The 21080-nt window shown below is 48.1% G+C and overlaps 1 protein-coding gene and 2 non-coding genes across 5 annotated transcripts; 2 read left to right on the top strand and 1 right to left on the bottom strand.

The window, feature by feature from the left end:
- Positions 1-413: 413 nt before the first annotated feature.
- LOC118217187 (F-box/LRR-repeat protein 20-like) lies at positions 414-15962 on the top strand. Of its 3 annotated transcripts, none has more exons than XM_035399012.1 (15): positions 414-894; positions 3033-3094; positions 3774-3828; positions 4176-4250; positions 4555-4649; positions 5558-5626; positions 5920-6015; positions 6972-7098; positions 7369-7443; positions 11178-11308; positions 11520-11580; positions 11706-11750; positions 11929-11985; positions 13093-13305; positions 14408-15962. In XM_035399012.1, the coding sequence occupies exons 1-15, from the start codon at positions 853-855 to the stop codon at positions 14513-14515; spliced, it is 1311 nt and encodes a 436-aa protein (XP_035254903.1). In that variant the 5' UTR covers positions 414-852; the 3' UTR covers positions 14516-15962. The 3 variants fall into 3 exon arrangements, with proteins under 3 accessions (XP_035254903.1, XP_035254905.1, XP_035254904.1); XM_035399014.1 differs by lacking the exon at positions 414-894 and adding an exon at positions 1784-1939; XM_035399013.1 differs by lacking the exon at positions 414-894 and adding an exon at positions 1789-1939 and having other exon boundaries at positions 3033-3828.
- A 3035-nt stretch (positions 15963-18997) lies between these two features.
- trnaa-agc lies at positions 18998-19070 on the top strand. The gene has a single exon. It is a non-coding gene; the product is annotated as a tRNA-Ala (tRNA).
- A 1396-nt stretch (positions 19071-20466) lies between these two features.
- trnaf-gaa lies at positions 20467-20539 on the bottom strand. The gene has a single exon. It is a non-coding gene; the product is annotated as a tRNA-Phe (tRNA).
- Positions 20540-21080: the final 541 nt, after the last annotated feature.

Here is a 21080-nt window from a genome sequence, read left to right as displayed (position 1 = left end):
TAATAACTGCATCCCAAGGTTAGTTAGTTATTGATCAGTCTTCTAGCCAATACTTCTAGGTTGTATTCCAAACACGAACTCCTTCTTCGAATGACGGAGTAACTTAATTACCTACATGGATTTATTGTGAGCTGTAGTTAATAAGAATGATTGAAATATTTTGAAGAATCGAATAGGGTAAATGATGGCAGTGACGTATACCACAAATCACATTATGTTTAACCCCAGTTTCAATCCAATATCATTAGGCTTTATTCAGTGAACAATTTGTATCATATGAATGTCACAAAACAGAAAAAAACAATCGAACATGTTAAGCATTTCTTGTATTACACACCGAGTTTTGATGTGAAATTATGTTAGATTGGCACAAATGACTGAAGAGATGGGAGGGAACAAGGACAAAAACATCGGTTTTACGTGACGTAAAGCACACGAATAGTTGCTAGTTAGTTCACCGCGACAATAAAGCCGTCTCGAGCCCCGTACCTTACAAAAATTAGAGCTACGTATAAATAAAGATGCACTACGACAACTGAAGATTAAAGTCCAACACCATCCTTGGATGAGACAGTAGTGGAGGGTGACGTGAAAATAAGGGAGCACATGATATATGAGGTCGTTTTTTGCTGTTGGCAGGGTAGCTATAGGAAATACTGCCCTGTTTCGCTATCTAGCTAGCTAGATATAAGCAGGTCCGCCGCAGCGGTTGCACAGACATCGGTGGATAGTATGATGAGCTTTGAGAGGATCCACGGAACGATCACCAGTAGGATTTGTGCACTGCAGTGTTTTTTAATGTAGGCTAGAATTTGTTTTCCTCGGGACCAGTCGGGTAATTCACTGTCCGAAATGGGGAAGGAGATCAACGGTGTGTCTCGGAGCCGGTTTGAGGTGAGTTTCTCTGATAATTAAAATGACTGTCAATTGACATATTGATGGGACTATGGACGTAAATAAAGATTGGCGTGTAATGGGAGACCCGGGTTGCCGTATAGCACACAGCTGACCTTTTGTTTTTCATTGTATTCATCGTTGTTTTCCCACGTTTCTGCTTGCTTCTGCGCTCAGTGTAACGTACGCTACTCGCCCGTAGCCTACTCACTGTTGGTTTTTGTAGAATGTTTTTTATTCATGTGTGTTGTGGCAAGAGATATTTTTATTATTCGTGACATGCAGGCTACCACCCATAATAAAGCTTTGGCATTAATCCCTGATGTCAACACAGAGGCTACACGCGATACAATGTTAACGTTAACGTTCTTCCTCAAGTAAATCTAAAATGCATATTAGGCCTGTCGTAGAATACAATAAGATGCAATGCCACATCAGTCTCCCCTTTGTGGCTCTTGTCATGTTCCACTTGGTCCAGGGTTAGTGGGTTGTTGTTTTTCGCCACGGGCTCGTTGCGTGCTCCAGTGCGGGTGCTGGGGCCCGGACAGTGATGGGCTACTGCTATAAATCCCGTGGCAGATTGTTAATCATCAAACTCAGCCCGATTTCCAATTGGGAATATAACCTGTGTGGATTTATTACGAAGATTATTTTTGTAATCAGTGCATGCTGGTATCTTACATATAACCTACCCAGTCCGTTACTTTTATATAGCATATTAAGCAAAGTACAGGCTTTTTTTCAATCTCATTATTTTAATTTGTTTTGTACCCTATCCGTTAGCAGCTACTACAAAAATAAAATATAGGGCAATATATACCCTCATCGCATCCATAAATAATGTGTCTCTGTGTTCTCTTGGTTTCAGAGCGCCTCCATCCATAATTTCCCAGAGTTTTTAATCCGTAGCCTGGCAATGGGACTTCTATCGTTTTATTCTTTAAGGGTTAACAGCTGACGACTGGAAACATTCAGGTCGTACTGCTTTCCAAATCGTATATTCAGCTCCGACGGCTGCAGCAGATACGTGATCAGTAGTTTATTGGTAAGCTAGTAACTATTAAATAGATTTCCAGATAGTGGCATTCCGTATAGTTCTTAAGGGGGGTCGTTTGGGTTGGTCAGCGAACTGGGTTCATGTGTCAATTGCAGCATGTTTATATGGAGATTAAAACCTTAGACCACAAAACTGCGATAGAACTGGAGCGGCTAATCTCTTTTTCGCATATGTGAATAGTTGTTCCAGATGTAATGCAGTCCTGTGGTTCAGGTGTTTAACTTCAGATAAGCACGCTGCAATTGACCCTATACGCTTTGTGTAAATGGTCCTTCTCGTCCAGAACAATGTCATGTTAAAGATAATGAGTACTTGTCCTGAATCAGTACCTCACATGGCCAGTACACAGTAAAATGCCCAGTTTTAATTAAGCTCTAACAGGTTATGTGAGACAGTACAAACTCAGAGTTGATTTAACACCAAACGTTTTACTGTTTAGCCTACTAATGATATGTACAAAGATAAAATTGGAATGTTTCCAATGCATGCCTGAAGTAGACTTATTACTTGTGTTAAGTCTCCTTTACATTCCATTATAATCTAGAGCCCATGAAACAATGAGAAACCTTGATCTGGTCGTATGAAAATTTTATAGCCTACTGTACAAGGTTGTTCCGTGTTATATATTTTAGTTCAGTTTGCAGTTTGGTGTAGAATCATCAATTGGCAATGCACTGCAGTCATTTGGCCTTAACCAGCTTTATTAGACAATCAAGATACTGAGAATGTATTCAAATAAAATATGCAGAACTTCAGCATTTGTTTCAGTATGTTCCATCTGCATAAGTGAGGAAAACCAACCCTGCTTGTTCTATTTCTAAGCAATTAAGGGACAATGCTGCATGTTTGCCCAAGGCCATACTTGTCAGTCTGGAAATGGCTGCAGGTTAATGCAGTGGCAGGATAACTCCCTGAATGTGGACCTTCCAAAGGTTATCCCAAATGTAGAAGTGTTGCAGTCAATCTATATTATAACATACCTCTATGGTTTAATTACCTTCTGTTCTGCTAAAGTATGTGTCAGACATTTTGGACTAATGAGTGTTTATTTTGTTTTTGTTTTTTTTTGTTGCAAATCCAGATGTTCTCAAACAGCGACGAAGCTGTCATCAACAGGAAGTTGCCGAAGGAGCTGCTGCTACGGTTGGTGGCGCCCGGTTTCCTTCAAAACGCAGCGATGACTGTGCTGACGCTACCAGCTGGACTGGGGGCCTAAATAATCCTCTTAAAGGCAGGACACATTGTGATGATGTCACCAGAGTCAGGTGATCTGGGTCAGGTCAGGCTTCCGTGCCGATCAGGGTCTTTTTGATCAAGCAGAATTCACATATAGTTGCCAAAGGCTGGATGATGTGAAATCTCTAAAATGGCTGCCTCGCGTCCAGCGCCGGGCAAAGGGGAACGCTGGTTCCCAAACTATGGAACGTCCCACCTCATAAACCAGAGGTTCTGTATGGACGAGGGGACCTGTTCCTGGATTAGGACCTTTTGCTCTGCAATGCTGTATGAGTGCAGGCCTGGCCCGCTCTTCCGAGGTGGTGTTGATGGCTCGCCTTGCGCGGTACGTGCAGTCTGTGTGCTTAGCCCTCCGCGCGCTCTGTGTGCGTTCGGCCACACCTGTCGCCGCTGTGGCTGTTTGCTCAAGCCTGCCGGGGAACGGCGTTCTTGGCCGGCCGGCCCGCGAGCCCGGTGCTCTCTCTCTCTCTCTCTCTCTCTCTCTGCGGAGCGTTGACGTGTCAGTGTGCTGACGGATGAGATGTGTCCTGCCCGTCCCTGCTCCATGTCCTCCTCTCCCTCTCCCTCTCCCCTCCTCTGCTTTTAGGATCTTCTCCTTCTTGGATGTGGTGACTCTGTGCCGCTGTGCCCAGGTCTCACGGGTGAGTCAGTTTGTGCGTTGGAAGGAGCTGTGTGTGTGTGTGTGTGTGTGTGTGTGTGTTTGGTTGTGTGAGCACCATGTGCAGGAATGAACAAAGACACACTAAACTGTGTTGCAAAATACCTTCTGAAAATGTATCTACAAGCCAAAAACCCAAATTGTGGAGGTATAGGTTGCTTTTCAGGTGACACATGTATAAACCATACAAAGAGGTGAGCCACTTGAATTACACATGAAATGCGTGGCTACATTTAAACACATATTCCATATGCATGTGTTTGAAATGGTGCCCTTCGCTGGGTGTGTGTAAATAGAAACAGCGTCTGTAACTGCTCACCCTCACCCCAGGCCTGGAACGTCCTGGCATTGGATGGCAGCAACTGGCAGAGGATAGACCTGTTTGACTTCCAGAGAGACATTGAGGTGAGGCCTGCGGACACCCCCCCCCCCCCCCCCCCCCCCCCCCCGCCTGCTCTCCCAATCCTGTCATTCTCCTCTCCTCTCCTCTCCTCTTCTCCCACCGGAGCTTTGTCTGTGTGCTCCTCTCTACCTTAAAAAGGGGAGAGGCTACTCTCTGTGATGAAGTTCAACCCTCGGCATGGGACATTCTTCAGGTTGTTGTGCACTGCCATGTTTGGGAGCGCATTGATTTTGGTGTTTTGTGTGTGTGTGTGTGTGTGTGTGTGTCAGCGTTCACTGTGTGTACTGACAGTGCTGTGTGTTGCAGGGCCGTGTTGTGGAGAACATCTCCAAGCGCTGCGGAGGCTTCCTGAGGAAGCTCAGCCTAAGGGGATGCCTGGGCGTAGGGGACAGTGCACTGAGGTAGGGCATAGAGGACAGTGTACTAAAGTAGGGTATAGGGGACAGTGCACTGAGGTAGGGCATAGGGGACAGTGTACTAAAGTAGGGTATAGGGGACAGTACGCTGATGTAGGGCATAGGGGACAGTGCACTGAGGTAGGGCATAGGGGACAGTTACTAAAGTAGGGTATAGGGGACAGTACGCTGATGTAGGGCATAGGGGACAGTGCACTAAAATAGGGCGTAGGGGACAGTGCACTGAGGTAGGGCATAGGGGACAGTGCAGTAAAGTAGGGTATAGGGGACAGTACACTGATGTAGGGCATAGGGGACAGTGCACTGAAATAGGGCGTAGGGGACAGTGCACTGAGGTAGGGCATAGGGGGCAGTGTACTAAAATAGGGCGTAGAGGACAGTGCACTAAAATAGGGCATAGGGGACAGTGCACTGAGGTAGGGCATAGGGGACAGTGCACTAAAACAGGGCATAGAGGACAGAGCACTAAAATAGGGAGTAGGGGACAGTGCACTGAGGTAGGGCTTAGGGGACAGTGCACTGAGGTAGGGCTTAGGGGACAGTGCACTAAGGTAGAGCTTAGGGGACAGTGTACTGAGGTAGGGCATAGGGGACAGTGTGCTGAGGTAGGGCATAGGGGACAGTGCACTGAGGTAGGGCAAGGGGAGAGCGCACTGAGAGGGTATAGCTCATTGAGAGAGTGTAGGGGACTAGTCATTGAGAGGGTGTAGGGGACTAGTCATTGAGAGGGTGTAGGGGACAGCTCATTGAGAGTTAGTACGGGCAGAACGTCAGTGTGGGAGAGCGGGGCAGTGAACAGTAACAGGCATACTTGTAATATCCTGGAAGGGAAGCGGTAACATTGTACCTCTGCTTGCGGACGGCAGCTGAAATGGCTTTGTGGTTAATTCTAGGACCTTCGCCCAGAACTGCAGGAACATTGAATTACTCAGTCTGAACGGCTGCACCAAGATCACGGACACGTGAGTGTGTGTGTGTGTGTGTGTGTGTGTGTGTGTGTGAGAGAGAGAGAGTGACAGGAGGGTGTGGGCCACTGGATCGACTAACCCTCTGTTACAAAATACATTGGAGTCTGGCCAGCAGCCCACTCCTCCCTCAATCGCTGTCTTATGCATGGTTGCATGGTGCATAGTGTGTAAACATGAAAATCTAGTGTTTTTTTTTGTCTGTGCAAAAGGAGACCTAAAAGTCTAAATTCTCTCCCTCCCTCCATCTCTCTCTCTCTCTCCTTCCTTCCCTCCCTCCCTCCCTGCAGCACGTGCTCCAGTCTCAGTAAGTTCTGTCCGAAACTGAAGCACCTGGACTTGGCCTCCTGCACCTCCGTCACTAACCTGTCCCTCAAAGCGCTCAGGTGAGACCAGACACACACAGCACACAGTGAGCATGCTCAGATTAGACAAACACAGCACACAGTGAGCATGCTCAGACCAGACACACACAGCACACAGTGAGCATGCTCAGACCAGACACACACAGCACACAGTGAGCATGCTCAGACCAGACACACACAGCACACAGTGAGCATGCTCAGACCAGACACACACAGCACACAGTGAGCATGCTCAGACCAGACACACACAGCACACAGTGAGCATGCTCAGATTAGACAAACACAGCACACAGTGAGCATGCTCAGACCAGACACACACAGCACACAGTGAGCATGCTCAGATTAGACAAACACAGCACATAGTGAGCATGCTCAGACCAGACACACACAGCACACAGTGAGCATGCTCAGATTAGACAAACACAGCACACAGTGAGCATGCTCAGACCAGACACACACAGCACACAGTGAGCATGCTCAGATTAGACAAACACAGCACACACTGAGCATGCTCAGACCAGACACACACAGCACACAGTGAGCATGCTCAGACCACACAGACTCAGCACACAGCGAGCATGCTCAGACCAGACAGACTCAGCACACAGTGAGCATGCTCAGACCACACAGACACAGTACACAGTAAGCATGCTTAGACCAGACAGATGCAGTACACAGTGAGCATGCTCAGACCACACAGACTCAGTACACAGTAAGCATGCTTAGACCAGACAGACGCAGTACACAGTGAGCATGCTCAGACCAGACAGACTCAGTACATAGTGGGCATGCTCAGACCACACAGACACAGTACACAGTGAGCATGCTCAAACTAGACGTACACTCCATAATATCTCCATGCCACAAGAAAGGTGGCAGAGTTGTTGTGGGCTATTGTGTCCGGTTGAAGTAGAGAAAAATAGTACAAATAGTAAACAAATTTCCATCTCTCTGCCCCTTTGCCCCTCTCTGTGCAGTGAAGGCTGCCCCCTGATGGAGCAGCTGAATATCTCCTGGTGTGACCAGGTGACCAAGGATGGGATCCAGGCCCTGGTTCGCTGCTGTCCCAGTCTGAAGGGCCTGTTTCTCAAGGGCTGCACACAGGTATGGCTGGATTTGGGCTGTGACTCTGGCTTCAGCAGCACTGGGGTTAGTGACACAGGAGCTGGAGTTAGCAACACTAGGGTTTTGGCAGCACTGTGGTTCACATGAAGTACCACAGCCACGTAAACTATGCTAATTTTTTAAAATTCTTTCATTGATAAAATAATCTGTTTTCATTGGTTTTCAGTTTTTTGTATTTTTCATTGACGTAAATTAGCTTTAATGTCCGAGTCTTTATTGCTTTCCTTTCTTTCTCTCTCTCTCTTGCAGTTGGAGGATGATGCTCTGAAGTACATTGGGGGGCATTGTCCTGAGCTGGTCACCCTCAATCTGCAGACGTGCTCGGTAAGGAACCCTCAGGGCGCTCTGCCTTTTAATGCAGCTCACACTGTCACAGGGACCACTGCAGACCTGCTCTGTGAAACAGCTCAGACTCTAACAGAGACCACTGCAGACCTGCTCTGTGAAACAGCTCACCCTCTAACAGAGAGACCACTGCAGACCTGCTCTGTGAAACAGCTCAGACTCTAACAGAGAGACCACTGCAGACCTGCTCTGTGAAACAGCTCAGACTCTAACAGAGAGACCACTGCAGACCTGCTCTGTGAAACAGCTCAGACTCTAACAGAGAGACCACTGCAGACCTGCTCTGTGAAACAGCTCCCACTGTAACAGAGAGACCACTGCAGACCTGCTCTGTGGAACAGCTCCCACTGTAACAGAGAGACCACTGCAGACCTGCTCTGTGAAACAGCTCAGACTCTAACAGAGACCACTGCAGACCTGCTCTGTGTAACAGCTCACCCTCTAACAGAGAGACCACTGCAGACCTGCTCTGTGAAACAGCTCAGACTCTAACAGAGAGACCACTGCAGACCTGCTCTGTGAAACAGCTCACCCTCTAACAGAGAGACCACTGCAGACCTGCTCTGTGAAACAGCTCACCCTCTAACAGAGAGACCACTGCAGACCTGCTCTGTGAAACAGCTCACACTCTAACAGGGACCACTGCAGACCTGCTCTGTGGAACAGCTCAGACTCTAACAGAGAGACCACTGCAGACCTGCTCTGTGAAACAGCTCAGACTCTAACAGAGAGACCACTGCAGACCTGCTCTGTGAAACAGCTCAGACTCTAACAGAGAGACCACTGCAGACCTGGTCTGTGAAACAGCTCAGACTCTAACAGAGAGACCACTGCAGACCTGCTCTGTGAAACAGCTCAGACGCTAACAGAGAGACCACTGCAGACCTGCTCTGTGAAACAGCTCAGACTCTAACAGAGACCACTGCAGACCTGCTCTGTGAAACAGCTCAGACTCTAACAGAGAGACCACTGCAGACCTGCTCTGTGAAACAGCTCAGACTCTAACAGAGAGACCACTGCAGACCTGCTCTGTGAAACAGCTCAGACTCTAACAGAGAGACCACTGCAGACCTGCTCTGTGAAACAGCTCAGACTCTAACAGAGAGACCACTGCAGACCTGCTCTGTGAAACAGCTCAGACTCTAACAGAGAGACCACTGCAGACCTGCTCTGTGAAACCGCTCAGACTCTAACAGAGGGGTTGCTGGAGATCCTCATAGGTCTGATGTTATTTAACTCAAGAGCCATTGATTTAACCATTGAGCTAACAGACCTCAAACGTGTTTGCATAGAGAAATGGGTCCTGCATGCGATGGCTCGTCTGAGTCATACCCTTGGGTATGAGAGGCCTCACCTTTCCTCCTCTCTCTGTTTGTATTGTATTTGTTTGCAGCCGACTCTGGTTGCGTTTTTTCCCGGTCTTCGACGAACGCGGAGATACGATCCGCCATTTTCAGGCTAACCCACATGGCTAATAGCGTGTGAAACCAACCCGGGCGATGCGTTCTTTTTCCTGCCTTTGTTTGTCCGCCTACTTCATTACTTCCCTCCAAATTCGTTTTTCGCCGGCGACACCCCCCCCCCCCTTCCCCCCACCTTCCGCTTCCCTCTCTTCACCTCATCTTTTCGTTCTTCCAAATGCAAAGCGAGGCATGTGGAACAGAGGAACAGTACAGGCGATGGAATATTTTGTCGTACGATATAAAAACATTACGCCGCTGAGGTAGCTGAAATGCTAAGGGAAGAAAATGCTCATTTTAACATCATTTGAATGCGGCCTTTTCCAGTCTTGACATGGCGGGGAAAAAAACACAGCTCTGAAGTCAGAAGAGAAAGAAAGAAAGAAAGAAGAGGAGAAAGTGACGAGAGGATGGGAGGGGAGGATTGGTTTGGGGGGGGAGGGGGTTGGACAGAATCGAAAGGAAATAAGGGTGCTCTGACAGTTTGTCTGACCGAAAACTTGTATGGAGAGCTAAGCTACCGCTCATTAGCTTTTGGGATGTGGCCAGACTGCTAGCGCTGTAGCTAACCAACAGAAGCATAAGAGTCCATCAGTTTGGCACTGTTGCCCATTTACTTGAAGAGTAGGTTTTTTGGAGTGCTTTAAAAAAAATCCTAATTCAATGTACTATAACTATTAATTGAAAGCAATGGCCAGTAATGATTGTTACATCAACATTAGCATGTTCATTTAAGAACATTCTAATCACATACTTGTGATCTTATACCTTAAAGGGTTAAATAAAAAATACAAACAAGCCATTCCGTAAATGTGTCCAACACCCAGAATAAGACTCATGACCGAAGAGGGAGGGACAGCACCACAGTCTGGGTATAGCTTGGCTTGTGGGAAAATAGATTTACTGTCTGCAAATTTTAAATATTCGGACCTCGTTAGTATGGTAAATCTTAAGTTGGCCACAGTCTGAAACGTATGAAACGTTTCAGAAAGGCGTCTGATTCAGTGTGATATTAAAAGGTGGAAATGCCTGCCGTTACAACAGATTTCGAAATCCTCTTTTAACTGACCGAAAAGAAGTACTGAGGACTTTCACAATGCGACGAACTGTAGTAATATGTGCCGTTCAGAGCGTGTGTGTGTGTGTGTGTGTGTGTGTGTGAGAGAGAGAGGGAGAGATGTATAGCCACAATTGTTTATGTGTTCATTACATCAGCACCACTTGACTTTCTCTCTGAAAATGGTGATTGTGCTTTCGCTGCGGCTAGCTCCCGGGGGGGAAACGCGTAGTGCTTGTTTGCCGTCTAGCCGGGATCTCCTCGTACAGTCGAGCCGCGGAGGTGCAGAACCAGTATTCACGCCTGTCAGGCAAACCAAACGCCGGCGGCAAACAGCCCGGGTAATGAGATCAGGTGTTTAGGGTCGTCCGGCGTGTCCCCGATGTCAGGGAGAGTGTTTTCTGTCATCGTTTAGGAAGGACGTAATTGGCAGAATCTTGCGTGTGTGAGTGTGTGTGTGTGTGTGTGTGTGTGTGTGGGCGGGCGCGTGTGTCTGTCTGTGTGGGTGTGTATGTGTGTCTGTGTGTGTCCGTGTGTGTGTGTGTGTGTGTCTGTCTGTGTGGGTGTATGTGTGTGTCTGTGTGTGTCCGTGTGTGTGTGTGTGTCTGTCTGTGTGGGTGTATGTGTGTGTCTGTGTGTGTCCGTGTGTGCGTGTGTGGGTGTATGTGTGTGTCTGCGTGTGTCCGTGTGTGCGTGCGCCCATGTGTGTGTTTTGCTATCTGGTGAGACGGTAGTTAGTCATTCTGTGCGCTGCTTGTCTATTGTGTTTGTGTACGCGTTTAGTGCTCTGACGTTTTATAGTCTGCAGTAAAGTACATCCACTGTGTGCGTTACGCAGGGCCAGCCAGAAGCGCAGTGTTCCGCTCGCTCTCGTCGGTTCTGATCCGTGCCGCTTCTCTCTCTGTCCCCGTTTGCTCCTGCGTCCCCGCATGTCCTCCCCCGTGTCCCTGTGTCCCCCCGCATGTCCCCGTGTGTCCCCCCCACCCCGTGTCCCCCTGTGTCCTCGCGTGTCCCCGTGTGTCCCCCCCACCCCGTGTCCTCCCCTGTGTGTCCCCCCCACCCCGTGTGTCCCCCTGTGTCCTCGCGTGTCCCCGTGTGTCCCCCCACCCCGTGTCCTCCCCCGTGTCCCTGTGTGTCCCCGCACGTCCCCGCGTGCCCCCCCCCCCACCCCGTGTCCCCACACGTCCCCCGAGCAGCAGATCACGGACGAGGGCCTCATCTGCATCTGCCGGGGCTGCCACCAGCTGCAGTCCCTCTGCGTGTCCGGATGCGCCAACTCCACCGACGCCACCCTCAACGCGCTGGGCCAGAACTGCCCCCGCCTCAGGTACCGCACGCACGCGCACACACACACACGGTCAGGCAGAACCAGGGCATTACCGCACCGTGTCACCGGTATAAACACTGCCACTAAGGGTGCGCTGCTGCACCTCTACCCTGAAGCAATGCGTGCGGAGGGTTCCAGTACAGAACAGGCGAAGCCCAATTCTCTTTCATCCTTCTCAAGTCCTTCTCAATTTCTTGTGCCATTTTTTCAGAATACTGGAGGTGGCTCGCTGCTCCCAGCTCACCGATGTGGGATTCACTACTCTGGCGCGGGTGAGTCTGCTTCCTGTTACGCACACACTGTGGTGAGGCTCATTCTGCCCTTCAGTAGGGCAGTAATCTGTGATGGGTATAGCTTTGTGCTGGCGGTAGGGTAACTCTGTACTCTTCCTGCACAGAACTGCCATGAGCTGGAGAAGATGGACCTAGAGGAGTGTGTGCAGGTGAGATACACTACTTAAAATGACTGGAACCAATTTGGCTGACGACAAGAGTGGGTGTCATTTCTTGCTTCCTCTCTCTCTCTCGCTCTCTCTCTCCTCCCCTTTCTCGCTCTCTGTCTGTATCTCTCTCGCTCTCTCCCTCATGCTCTCTCTCTCTCTCCGTCTCTCGTTCTCTCAGATCACGGACGGCACTCTGATCCAGCTTTCCGTTCACTGCCCTCGGCTGCAGGTTCTGGTGAGTCGGGAACGCTCCGGCCCGCGCGCGCGCCGCGTCACACGCCCGCACGTTTCGTGAGACCGCGCGGCCCCTTGAGAGACGAGCTGTGCTCTCAGCGAACCAGCTCTTCCGACAGATTAAAGACACCGCAGTGAGGCTGTTCCCACGCAGGCGTGAGGTGACCGTTGAGCGGAGTTGAGCAAGGCCAGGCTAGGCTAGGCTAACCACAAATCAGATGTCGACAGCAGAAAACACTGAAAGAATTCTACACAACAAAGGGTGCATCCCATTATTTTTTTTTTATCCCTCATCTCTTACCCGGAAGTACGTGGAGGAAAAGAGTGAAGGAGACGAGCAGAGGAAAGGAGAGAACTAGAAAGCGTGGGACAGCTTATGTTCTACTCCATCGTGAAAGTTAACGTTGACTATTGATGAAATCGCATTATCATAATTAGCCATTTTTTGCTGAGCCCTGGAGGAAGGGAGGACACAAAGATGGTTTTCCCGGGCACAGAGGGCAGGAGGTAGTAGTGGAGGAAAGGAGGATGCATTTTTTGAGTACTGGGATGCACCCTAAGATTTACAACTGAGTCAACCAATGTCACTTCCTGTTCCTGAAGGGGAGAGACTACATGTCTTTTCACAGTTTTGGCAAGCAGCGCCATCTTCTGGAGAAGCGTGGAAAATGCCCTGCAGCAGCAGGCGTCTTTTCTCATCAGTACAAAATGCACTGAGATCAGAACAGCTCTGTTCTGTACTGTGGTCTACCGTTAAGGCATTTTTTTCTATGTTAATTATACATAAAATTTGTGGCTCCTCAGGGAAATTGGCCATCAGGAGATATGTTTTTGGCAGCATTTTACAAAAAATGAATCACCCATAAAAGATCAGTTCAGATTTATATTTATATTTATGACATTTTGCTGTTAAATTTGATAGAGTTTGTTTTCTTGGCGATTACTGGCGCAAACAACACCATAAACGCAGAAACAAACATCTCACAGCCAATGAAAAAACACACCGGAGGTGCGTGCTTTAAAACGATTCTGAACATGTCTCCGGTTGAAAAAAAAAGTTAACCAGACGTCCAACCAGACACTTTCCCCGGGTTGGCGTGTGTCTCAGAGCCTGTCGCACTGCGAGCTGATCACGGACGACGGGATCAGGCACGTGGGCGGCGGCCCGTGCGCGCACGACCGGCTGGAGGTCATCGAGCTGGACAACTGCCCGCTGATCACCGACGCCTCGCTGGAGCACCTGAAGAACTGCCACAGCCTGGACCGCATCGAGCTCTACGACTGCCAGCAGATCACCCGCGCCGGCATCAAGAGGCTCAGGGTGCGTGCTCGCCAGCGCCGGCTACGCGCTGCTGCTGTTACGCACTGCTGCTGTTACGCACTGCTTACACGCTACTGCTGTTACGCGCTGCTGCTGTTACGCACTGCTTACGCGCTACTGCTGTTACGCGCTGCTACTGTTACGCACTGCTGCTGTTACACACTGCTGCTGTTACACACTGCTACTGTTACACACTGCTACTGCTACACACTGCTACTGTTACACACTGCTACTGTTACATACTGCTACTGTTACACACTGCTACTGTTACACACTGCTGCTGTTACACACTGCTACTGCTACACACTGCTTACGCGCTGCTGCTGTTACACACTGATTACGCACTGCTGCTGTTACACACCATTTACACACTGCTGCTGTTACACACTGCTACTGTTACACACTGCTACTGCTACACACTGCTACTGTTACATACTGCTACTGTTACATACTGCTACTGTTACACACTGCTACTGTTACACACTGCTGCTGTTACACACTGCTACTGTTACACACTGCTTACGCGCTGCTGCTGTTACACACTGATTACGCACTGCTGCTGTTACACACCATTTACACACTGCTACTGTTACACACTGCTAATGTTACACACTGCTTACGCGCTGCCGCTGTTATGCACTGCTTACGCGCTGCTGCTGTTACGCACTGCTTACGCGCTGCTGCTGTTACGCACTGATTACGCGCTGCTGCTGTTACGCACTGATTACGCACTGCTGCTGTTACGCACTGATTACGCACTGCTACTGTTACACACCATTTACACACTGCTACTGTTACACACCATTTACACACTGCCACTGCTATATGCCATTTATGCTCATTCACAGTTATACACTCTTAACATTCTGATTTCTGCACACCATTTACACACTCACTGTCACACCATTTGCACACTCACTGTCACACCATTTGCACACTCACTGTTACACTCCATGCACACATCATCACTGCACCACACCATGCACACTGAAAAACCTACAGGCACGTTAAGCAGAGACTACTCTCCACGACACATTCGTACTGTTCCTCTGTCTGTGTGAGCTCGCTGACACTCTCGCTTTGTCCGTTTTTTCCCCTCTAGACTCACTTGCCGAATATCAAAGTACACGCCTACTTTGCCCCGGTGACTCCGCCCCCCTCGGTCGGGGGAAGCCGGCAGCGGTTCTGTCGCTGCTGCGTCCTGCTATGATGTCAGCGCCCCTCCCCCCCCCCCCCCCCCACCTCCCCTGGGCCCAATTTCGTGTGCAAGAGTCCGCATCTGCATGGCCCTCCTACCCAGCGCCACAGAGTGGGGGCGTGGTCGCCCGAGAGGGACCGACGTATCCTCGCCCGGACTGAAGACACGCCTCTGCCACGCTCCTGACCCCGCCTCCCTCTACGCACATCTCCACATTCCTATAATGCACTGCCTGTGTCTGCTACAAAGCGCACATACACACGTGCTCATGGTCATTCATGGATGCACACGCACACACACACACACGCTCATGCACGGATATACACACACACACGCACACACACACAGACAGTTCATGCTTGAACACCTCTTTCCTCTCGCATTTTGAAACTCCATTGTACTGAAAAAGAAAATCATATATTTTTTCTAAAGGACAAAAGAGATTTCCACACAGAACGGGACCTGAGAAAATGCCAAAAGTTGCATGTCAGAATTCAATTTTTTTGTAATATAAGCGTGTGAAGGACATACACCGTCAGAGCAATATTACAGGCTTATGCCCCCTCTGCTCTGTGTGTGGGTGATGTACACCTGTGTCGGCGAATCGGAAGGCAGAGTCCCGTTTGACAAGCCTGCTGCGTGAGGGCGGTGCTTCGTCACTTTGTAGCCTGTGATTGGCTGGGAGGGCAGAGGGCGGGAGAAACGGAGGGAAAATGGCCTTATTTTAAAGACCAGCTGGACCCGGGACACCGCCACGGGGCTCTGACCTTTTAAGGCCCTGAGGTCGGAGGGGTGGAGGGGGAGGGAGAGGTCCGGCGAAGAGCCCCATGGACTCAGCCAGAGGATGGACGGCGGGGGCGACCCACGACCCCAGCAACCGAAGCCTTTGGGGACCACCCGTCCACGGGCATCTTCCCAGACTTGAATGGGGAGGGAGGGGGGACCCAAAACCCCAGCCCAGCGAACTGGACAGTAGTCACACTTGCCATCCGGACAAAGCTACAAGCTCTGGAGATGGGTGAGAGGAAAAATGAAGAAGAAAGAATGAGAGAATTAGAGAGGGTATATGTCACTGACAAAGACACATTTCATAGAAGAAGCACAGATTTGGAAAACCACTGGGTTTCGTCAAGATGCAGTTCCTGTGCTGTATTAACCTGGACATTTGTACCTTGTCAGCCAGTGTATAGATAACGTGGTCAGAAGTATCTCTGGTTAGCATATCTGTACACAGTGAGTCTGTGGTCCACAGAGGATCCAGGGGGACTTTTACAACAGTCTACATACAGACTTGGCTGGCACACTGAGCTTGGACTTGTCCGTACAACTCTGTCACTCACCCTCTCAGTTCTTCTCCTTTTTATTACTTCCTGCCAGTTCCCATCATCCTGTTCTCTGGTTTGAGTGGACGACAGTGTTCTCCCCAGGTGAATAAACGACAGTCTTTGGCCTTGGTTTCCCTGCTCGTGTGCATGGAATGTTTGTGCTTTGTTTCTGGTCCAGACCAGGGCTCTGGAGAGCCACAGGGTGGCCAGTTTCAGCTCAGACGCATGAAACCAGGTGAGGGGAGTTATCTGCGCAATCGACTGCTTCAATTGGTCGATTACATTACACGCGTTTAGCAGGCGCTCTTATCCAGGCACAATTTTGTTTTACACATCATTTACATTGCATTCATTTTATCACCGCTGGATATACAGTATACTGAAACAATGCAGGTTAAGTTCCGAACCTGTGACCTTTAGGTTCCAAGAGCAGCTGCTTGCCCTTTATACTACACTGCCGCCCGTCGGTTAAGTTCCGAGTGACCAGCAGACCCTGCGGCTCTCCAGAACAGGGGTGGACCAAGTTGGGTTCTTCGTTCAGCCACTGCAAGACTCCCATCACTAAAGACAATACATTATCAAAATGTAAGAAACTGGCATATGACTACAGGACTTTTTTAGTATTTGCACTGTAGGCATTGCAAATATTATTCATGTCACTAAATAAATTATAAGAAATTGCTTGCGTGCTACTCTGCTGGAGCTAAGCCTGTCAGACTGGTCTTTCGTTCGTTTCCTTCAATTCGTTCAGAGTTTGAAAGACTCAAATGAACGAAATGAACTGAATGATTGGGATGGCAGGTATGCCATAAGTTACGCCTTGGCGGGGGCAACTTTTCAGGGTTCCCCACAGAAATAACCACAACAGCCACAGACACTCAGCCCTTAAAAACATTACATTCTGTACATTCTGACCCCATTTAAACAGACAGCTTTCATAAACAACTTCACATGTCCACACAATAAAGCCCCAAACTAAGGGGATCTTACGTTTTCTCCTTTTTCTTCTTCTCATTCTTATTTTTCCTGCCGCCTATCCCACTAACAACATGTCTCCCCATTGGACATTTTACCGACACCAGCCAAATCTTCACCTACACGACCCAATCAAAAACTTGCATACACACGCAAAATACCCATACCTTTTTACTCTGAAACATTTCCAGTTTAAACAGCTAGCCTGCCTGTGGCCTAGTGGGCAAGGTTACAGTCTTGGGAACATGGGGTCAAACCCAGCTAGGAACATATTTCTTTAACCTGCTTTTACCCTCACTAATAATTGTCTACTACTTCTCAATTATTGCTTTTGCACCATACCTACCCGCCGTTCACCGAACGTATACCGAACTGAACAGCATTATGACGTACCGTCTGCACGTTCAGTTATTAACAGGCTACAATATTGCAAAGCCATATGGATTCAACGGGAGCTCTTCTGTGCTTACTGGCCTGTGTTCTTCTTTAAAACCATGGACAGGTTTGCTAATGAGATTTCACGCATTGCATAGCTATGTCACGGTGCTGCAATAACAAAGTCACAGACTGGTAAACCTCCGGTTGAACGATTGAATCCCGCCTCGTCCTCAGCAGATAGTTTCCTCTTTTACACTAACGTTTTCTTACGCTTATATTTGCTTTATCAAAACTCACTCACAGCCATCCATATGCATTTCATGGCGGCAAATGTATTCCTTTTATTAAAAAGTTACACCAGTTCACCACTGTGCCATTTCTACTAACTATATTTCTTCACTTGGCTACCGTACAAAACCTTCTTATCAGCAAACGCCACGTTTCTACATTCATGTTACCTCGCCCTGTTCTCTATCTAGCCACATACAAACAATTACTACGCATGTACGTTCTGCAACTCCGCATTAAAACATTACATTTAAAATCATGACTCACTCATAATTATAACTACTACTGAACATGACAAAAGCGCATCAGTGCAATAGATTACACATATTACTTAACCCTCCACTTCAACAACTCATGTTTTATACAGATTGTTATATATACTGTTCGATAAGGAAACTAAGCTCGCTCATGGTCACTTCATTTACTTCGCACTATAGTCTGTAATCATGTCAAGCTTCACCTACATGCCCATTCTGCTAAAAACATATTGTTTCAACTACGCAATTTCATAATTTCTCCTAATTTATCTCACACTGTTGTTATTTTCTCATATGCAAAGCCTGCTGGGACATCTGCATCTGCTCCTATTCTCCACTATGAAGTTTTCCGGTTCTAGCTTAGCAAAACAGCGAAGATGATTCCTACCTGCAGATAAGCCTATCAAAATGCCTTATAAACCTTACAAACACTGAAAGTGCATCTCCACGAAATAACAGACAACGAAGCAGGACAGAAGGGTACACAAGTTGCGACCTAGGGAGCTCTCATTTTACGAGCTTGCTGATTCTTTTGTCAATCAAGGCTCCTTGGATGGCCGTGAGTACATACACTGGCCATATTTCACCTGCGTTTCTCATGCGTTTACGCTTACGCCACCGCACCCTTTGTCACAGCCACTGTTTTACATATATAGCAAACCGAAACTGCTAAACGGTACACGCTCATCAGACTGTACAACTTCACACAAGGATAGCCATAATCCACAACCGTTTCTTACAGGGTCACTTCGCATTTCTCACTCTCATTATAAAACGCTTTGCAAAAAGAAATGATATCTCATAAAAAACACGTTTTCAACGTACAAAAATGCCAAGTTACTCACACACACAAGACATACACCTTCTATAACTCATTCATTCATACTGCCAAAATCCAGGCCTGCCATTAAAAGTATTGATATCCAAATGACGCCAAGTTACGGTACTACAAACAATATAGGCTATCTTGCCTCACCGAAATTAAATAAGATGTATTCCAAAGCAATGCTACCCAATATGTCCTCAATTCTTTCAAGCCACTTGAAATGAACCGTTGAGAATGAACGGGAAACGTTAAGGGAAGTTAAGCTTAACTATTCACGGGTCCCGCGCGGGAGACCGGGGTTCGATTCCCCGACGGGGAGAATGTATTTTCTGTTTTTTGACCCTTAGCCCAGCCCATTTTTGGAATTCGGTGGAACCTAGGGATCCCTGTTGAAGACAGACAAGACCGCGGAATCTGGAGGTGGCTTCGGCTGTGTTTGTGCAGTGGGGAATTAGCTCAAGTGGTAGAGCGCTCGCTTAGCATGCGAGAGGCAGCGGGATCAATGCCCGCATTCTCCATCTTAGCCTTCACAAGTCCCCCGGCAGTCATTTTCCCGTGTTCCGACAAAAGGCAGACGTGTTTGGCCTGGATACCGGAACCCAAAGCACCACACAGATGGATGGCTTCAGTACTGACTTTGATTCAAAGAACAATCCGGAAACCTCATTCCAATCGCTTACCTTTACCTCCTTGTGTCCTTTCCTAAGCCTCACCCATTGGAAGGAACAAGGACAGCGGAATCAAAGAAGCGTGTACTAGCCAACCGGGGACGTCCTCGTTCAGCCAAACGTGTTTTGAAGCCACTATTTGTCACATCTGGCTTCTGTTTGAAGTCAGATGTGACAAATAGGGAGAGGTAGTTCCACGGGTTGATAATTTATGTCTCGCTCTTTCCGAACTAAATACTTCCGCAAAGGATACCCTCGGGATTCCTTGCTCAAGCATCCTTTGGGAGCTAACGATCTCCTAGATCCTTCAAGGAGCATTTAACGAGTTGTAGTGTCCTTGACGATGACCGACCTCTTGCGATTTCTGGGCCAAGTGAGGACGGTGGACACAAGGACAGATAAAATTTGCAATTGGAACTATTCTGTGGGTGTGTACCAATAATCTACTTTTTTCCTCCGCTCCCCCCCTACCACCTATGTCCAAGTCAGAAGTATGAGAAAGTTTTATTACCCACCGTAACATCTGAAATCAAGTTTTGTGGCAATAAACACATCCTTTGGACAGTCAGGTTCTCCGCAATCTCCGCTTTCTAAAGTTTGGATAGTGTTCGATTCGGTGGGATGGTCTTTCAATCTCTGTGGGCGTGAGCACGATCGCGTCAGACCGAAATGTGAAAGACTTCCGCGGTAGGACAAATCGATGTATCCTTTGCCGGGAGGTGACGAGAGCAGAGTCTGAAGCTGTTTCGCTATTCTCATCCGATATTGGGACATTGGAAATAGGAAGGACACAATGATCGGTCTCTGGGGCACAAAAAAGAGGTGGTAGTGGAGGAAAGGAGTATACAATTTTTGAGTATTGGGACGGACCCCAAGTGAGAATGGAAACCAGTTTATCTCGGGCCGTTTTCTCATCTGCAATTGAATCATGCCTCAGAAAAAAGTCAATAGAGCCTTCTACAGTCAGTTCTCTCATTGCCCCTCCCCAGTAAGTAATCAGCAACAATGAAGTACAAATGATGATTGACAGCAATGTTCCCACACTGCCGCACATGGCTTTTCGTGCAGGTCCACATCTCAGGAACTTGGTCGCACGAAGGCCCGACAATCCTAAATGTTTAAACTGTACAAATCTTAGAACTTGATTTCACTCTGTGAAATCGGTAGCTTAAGCAGGAGGGTGAGCAGTCGGTAAACTCAGGCAGAGGGCTGAGCTCTAATCATCAAAAGACAAAACACCTCCCATTGCCGAAACCCGGGATCGAACCAGGGACCTTCAGATCTTCAGTCTAACGCTCTCCCAACTGAGCTATTTCGGCCACACAGTTTGCAGCATTCCTCGGATTTGCCGAGGCTGGGCCTGGTAGGATGGACAGAAATCTTCCACCAGGGCTCCGGTGGGAGCAGAAGCAGCACAAGTTCTGCACAAAGCATGCTAAAGTATGTCGGACTTGAGTAAAATTGCAACAGTTTCTTTAAAAAATACTTTAATGCGTTTACCCTCTCAACAATTCTTGCACAAATACGAGACATTGCAATTTCGAAGATACTGCACGTCTGCTGTTCAATATGGAACGAACAGAGCCACTGTCCTTACTCCACATGGCTTTGTCTGTTTTGAGAGCACCATTACCAAAATGCTTGCCTGCTATGCTATACTTCTCCCTGGTATGCCTCTTCTAGTGTTAAGTTGTTTTGTTACCCAATTTAGCAAGCTGGCTATCATCACATATTAATGGCAGATATAGTCAGCTATTTAACCTTGCTGACAGAATAATTTTCGCTGCATTGTACCAAAAACAACTGCGCGTACAAATAGGTTAAATGATTTTTAGCTGATAAGCATGCTTCCATTTTTTA

This window comes from Anguilla anguilla, chromosome 17, assembly GCF_013347855.1.
Source record: "Anguilla anguilla isolate fAngAng1 chromosome 17, fAngAng1.pri, whole genome shotgun sequence".
Taxonomy (NCBI): domain Eukaryota; kingdom Metazoa; phylum Chordata; class Actinopteri; order Anguilliformes; family Anguillidae; genus Anguilla; species Anguilla anguilla.
The sequence above is the reverse complement of the archived record's forward strand: the minus strand, read 5'-3'. Positions and strand labels throughout refer to the sequence as shown.

Bases quoted from the DNA above. Each gene is read 5' to 3' on its own strand.
- LOC118217187 (XM_035399012.1), top strand. From the start codon at position 853: ATGGGGAAGGAGATCAACGGTGTGTCTCGGAGCCGGTTTGAG. The intron at 895-3,032 runs GTGAGTTTCTCT...TTGCAAATCCAG, and splicing joins TGTCTCGGAGCCGGTTTGAG to ATGTTCTCAAACAGCGACGA. The intron at 11,309-11,519 runs GTACCGCACGCA...CCATTTTTTCAG, and splicing joins CAGAACTGCCCCCGCCTCAG to AATACTGGAGGTGGCTCGCT.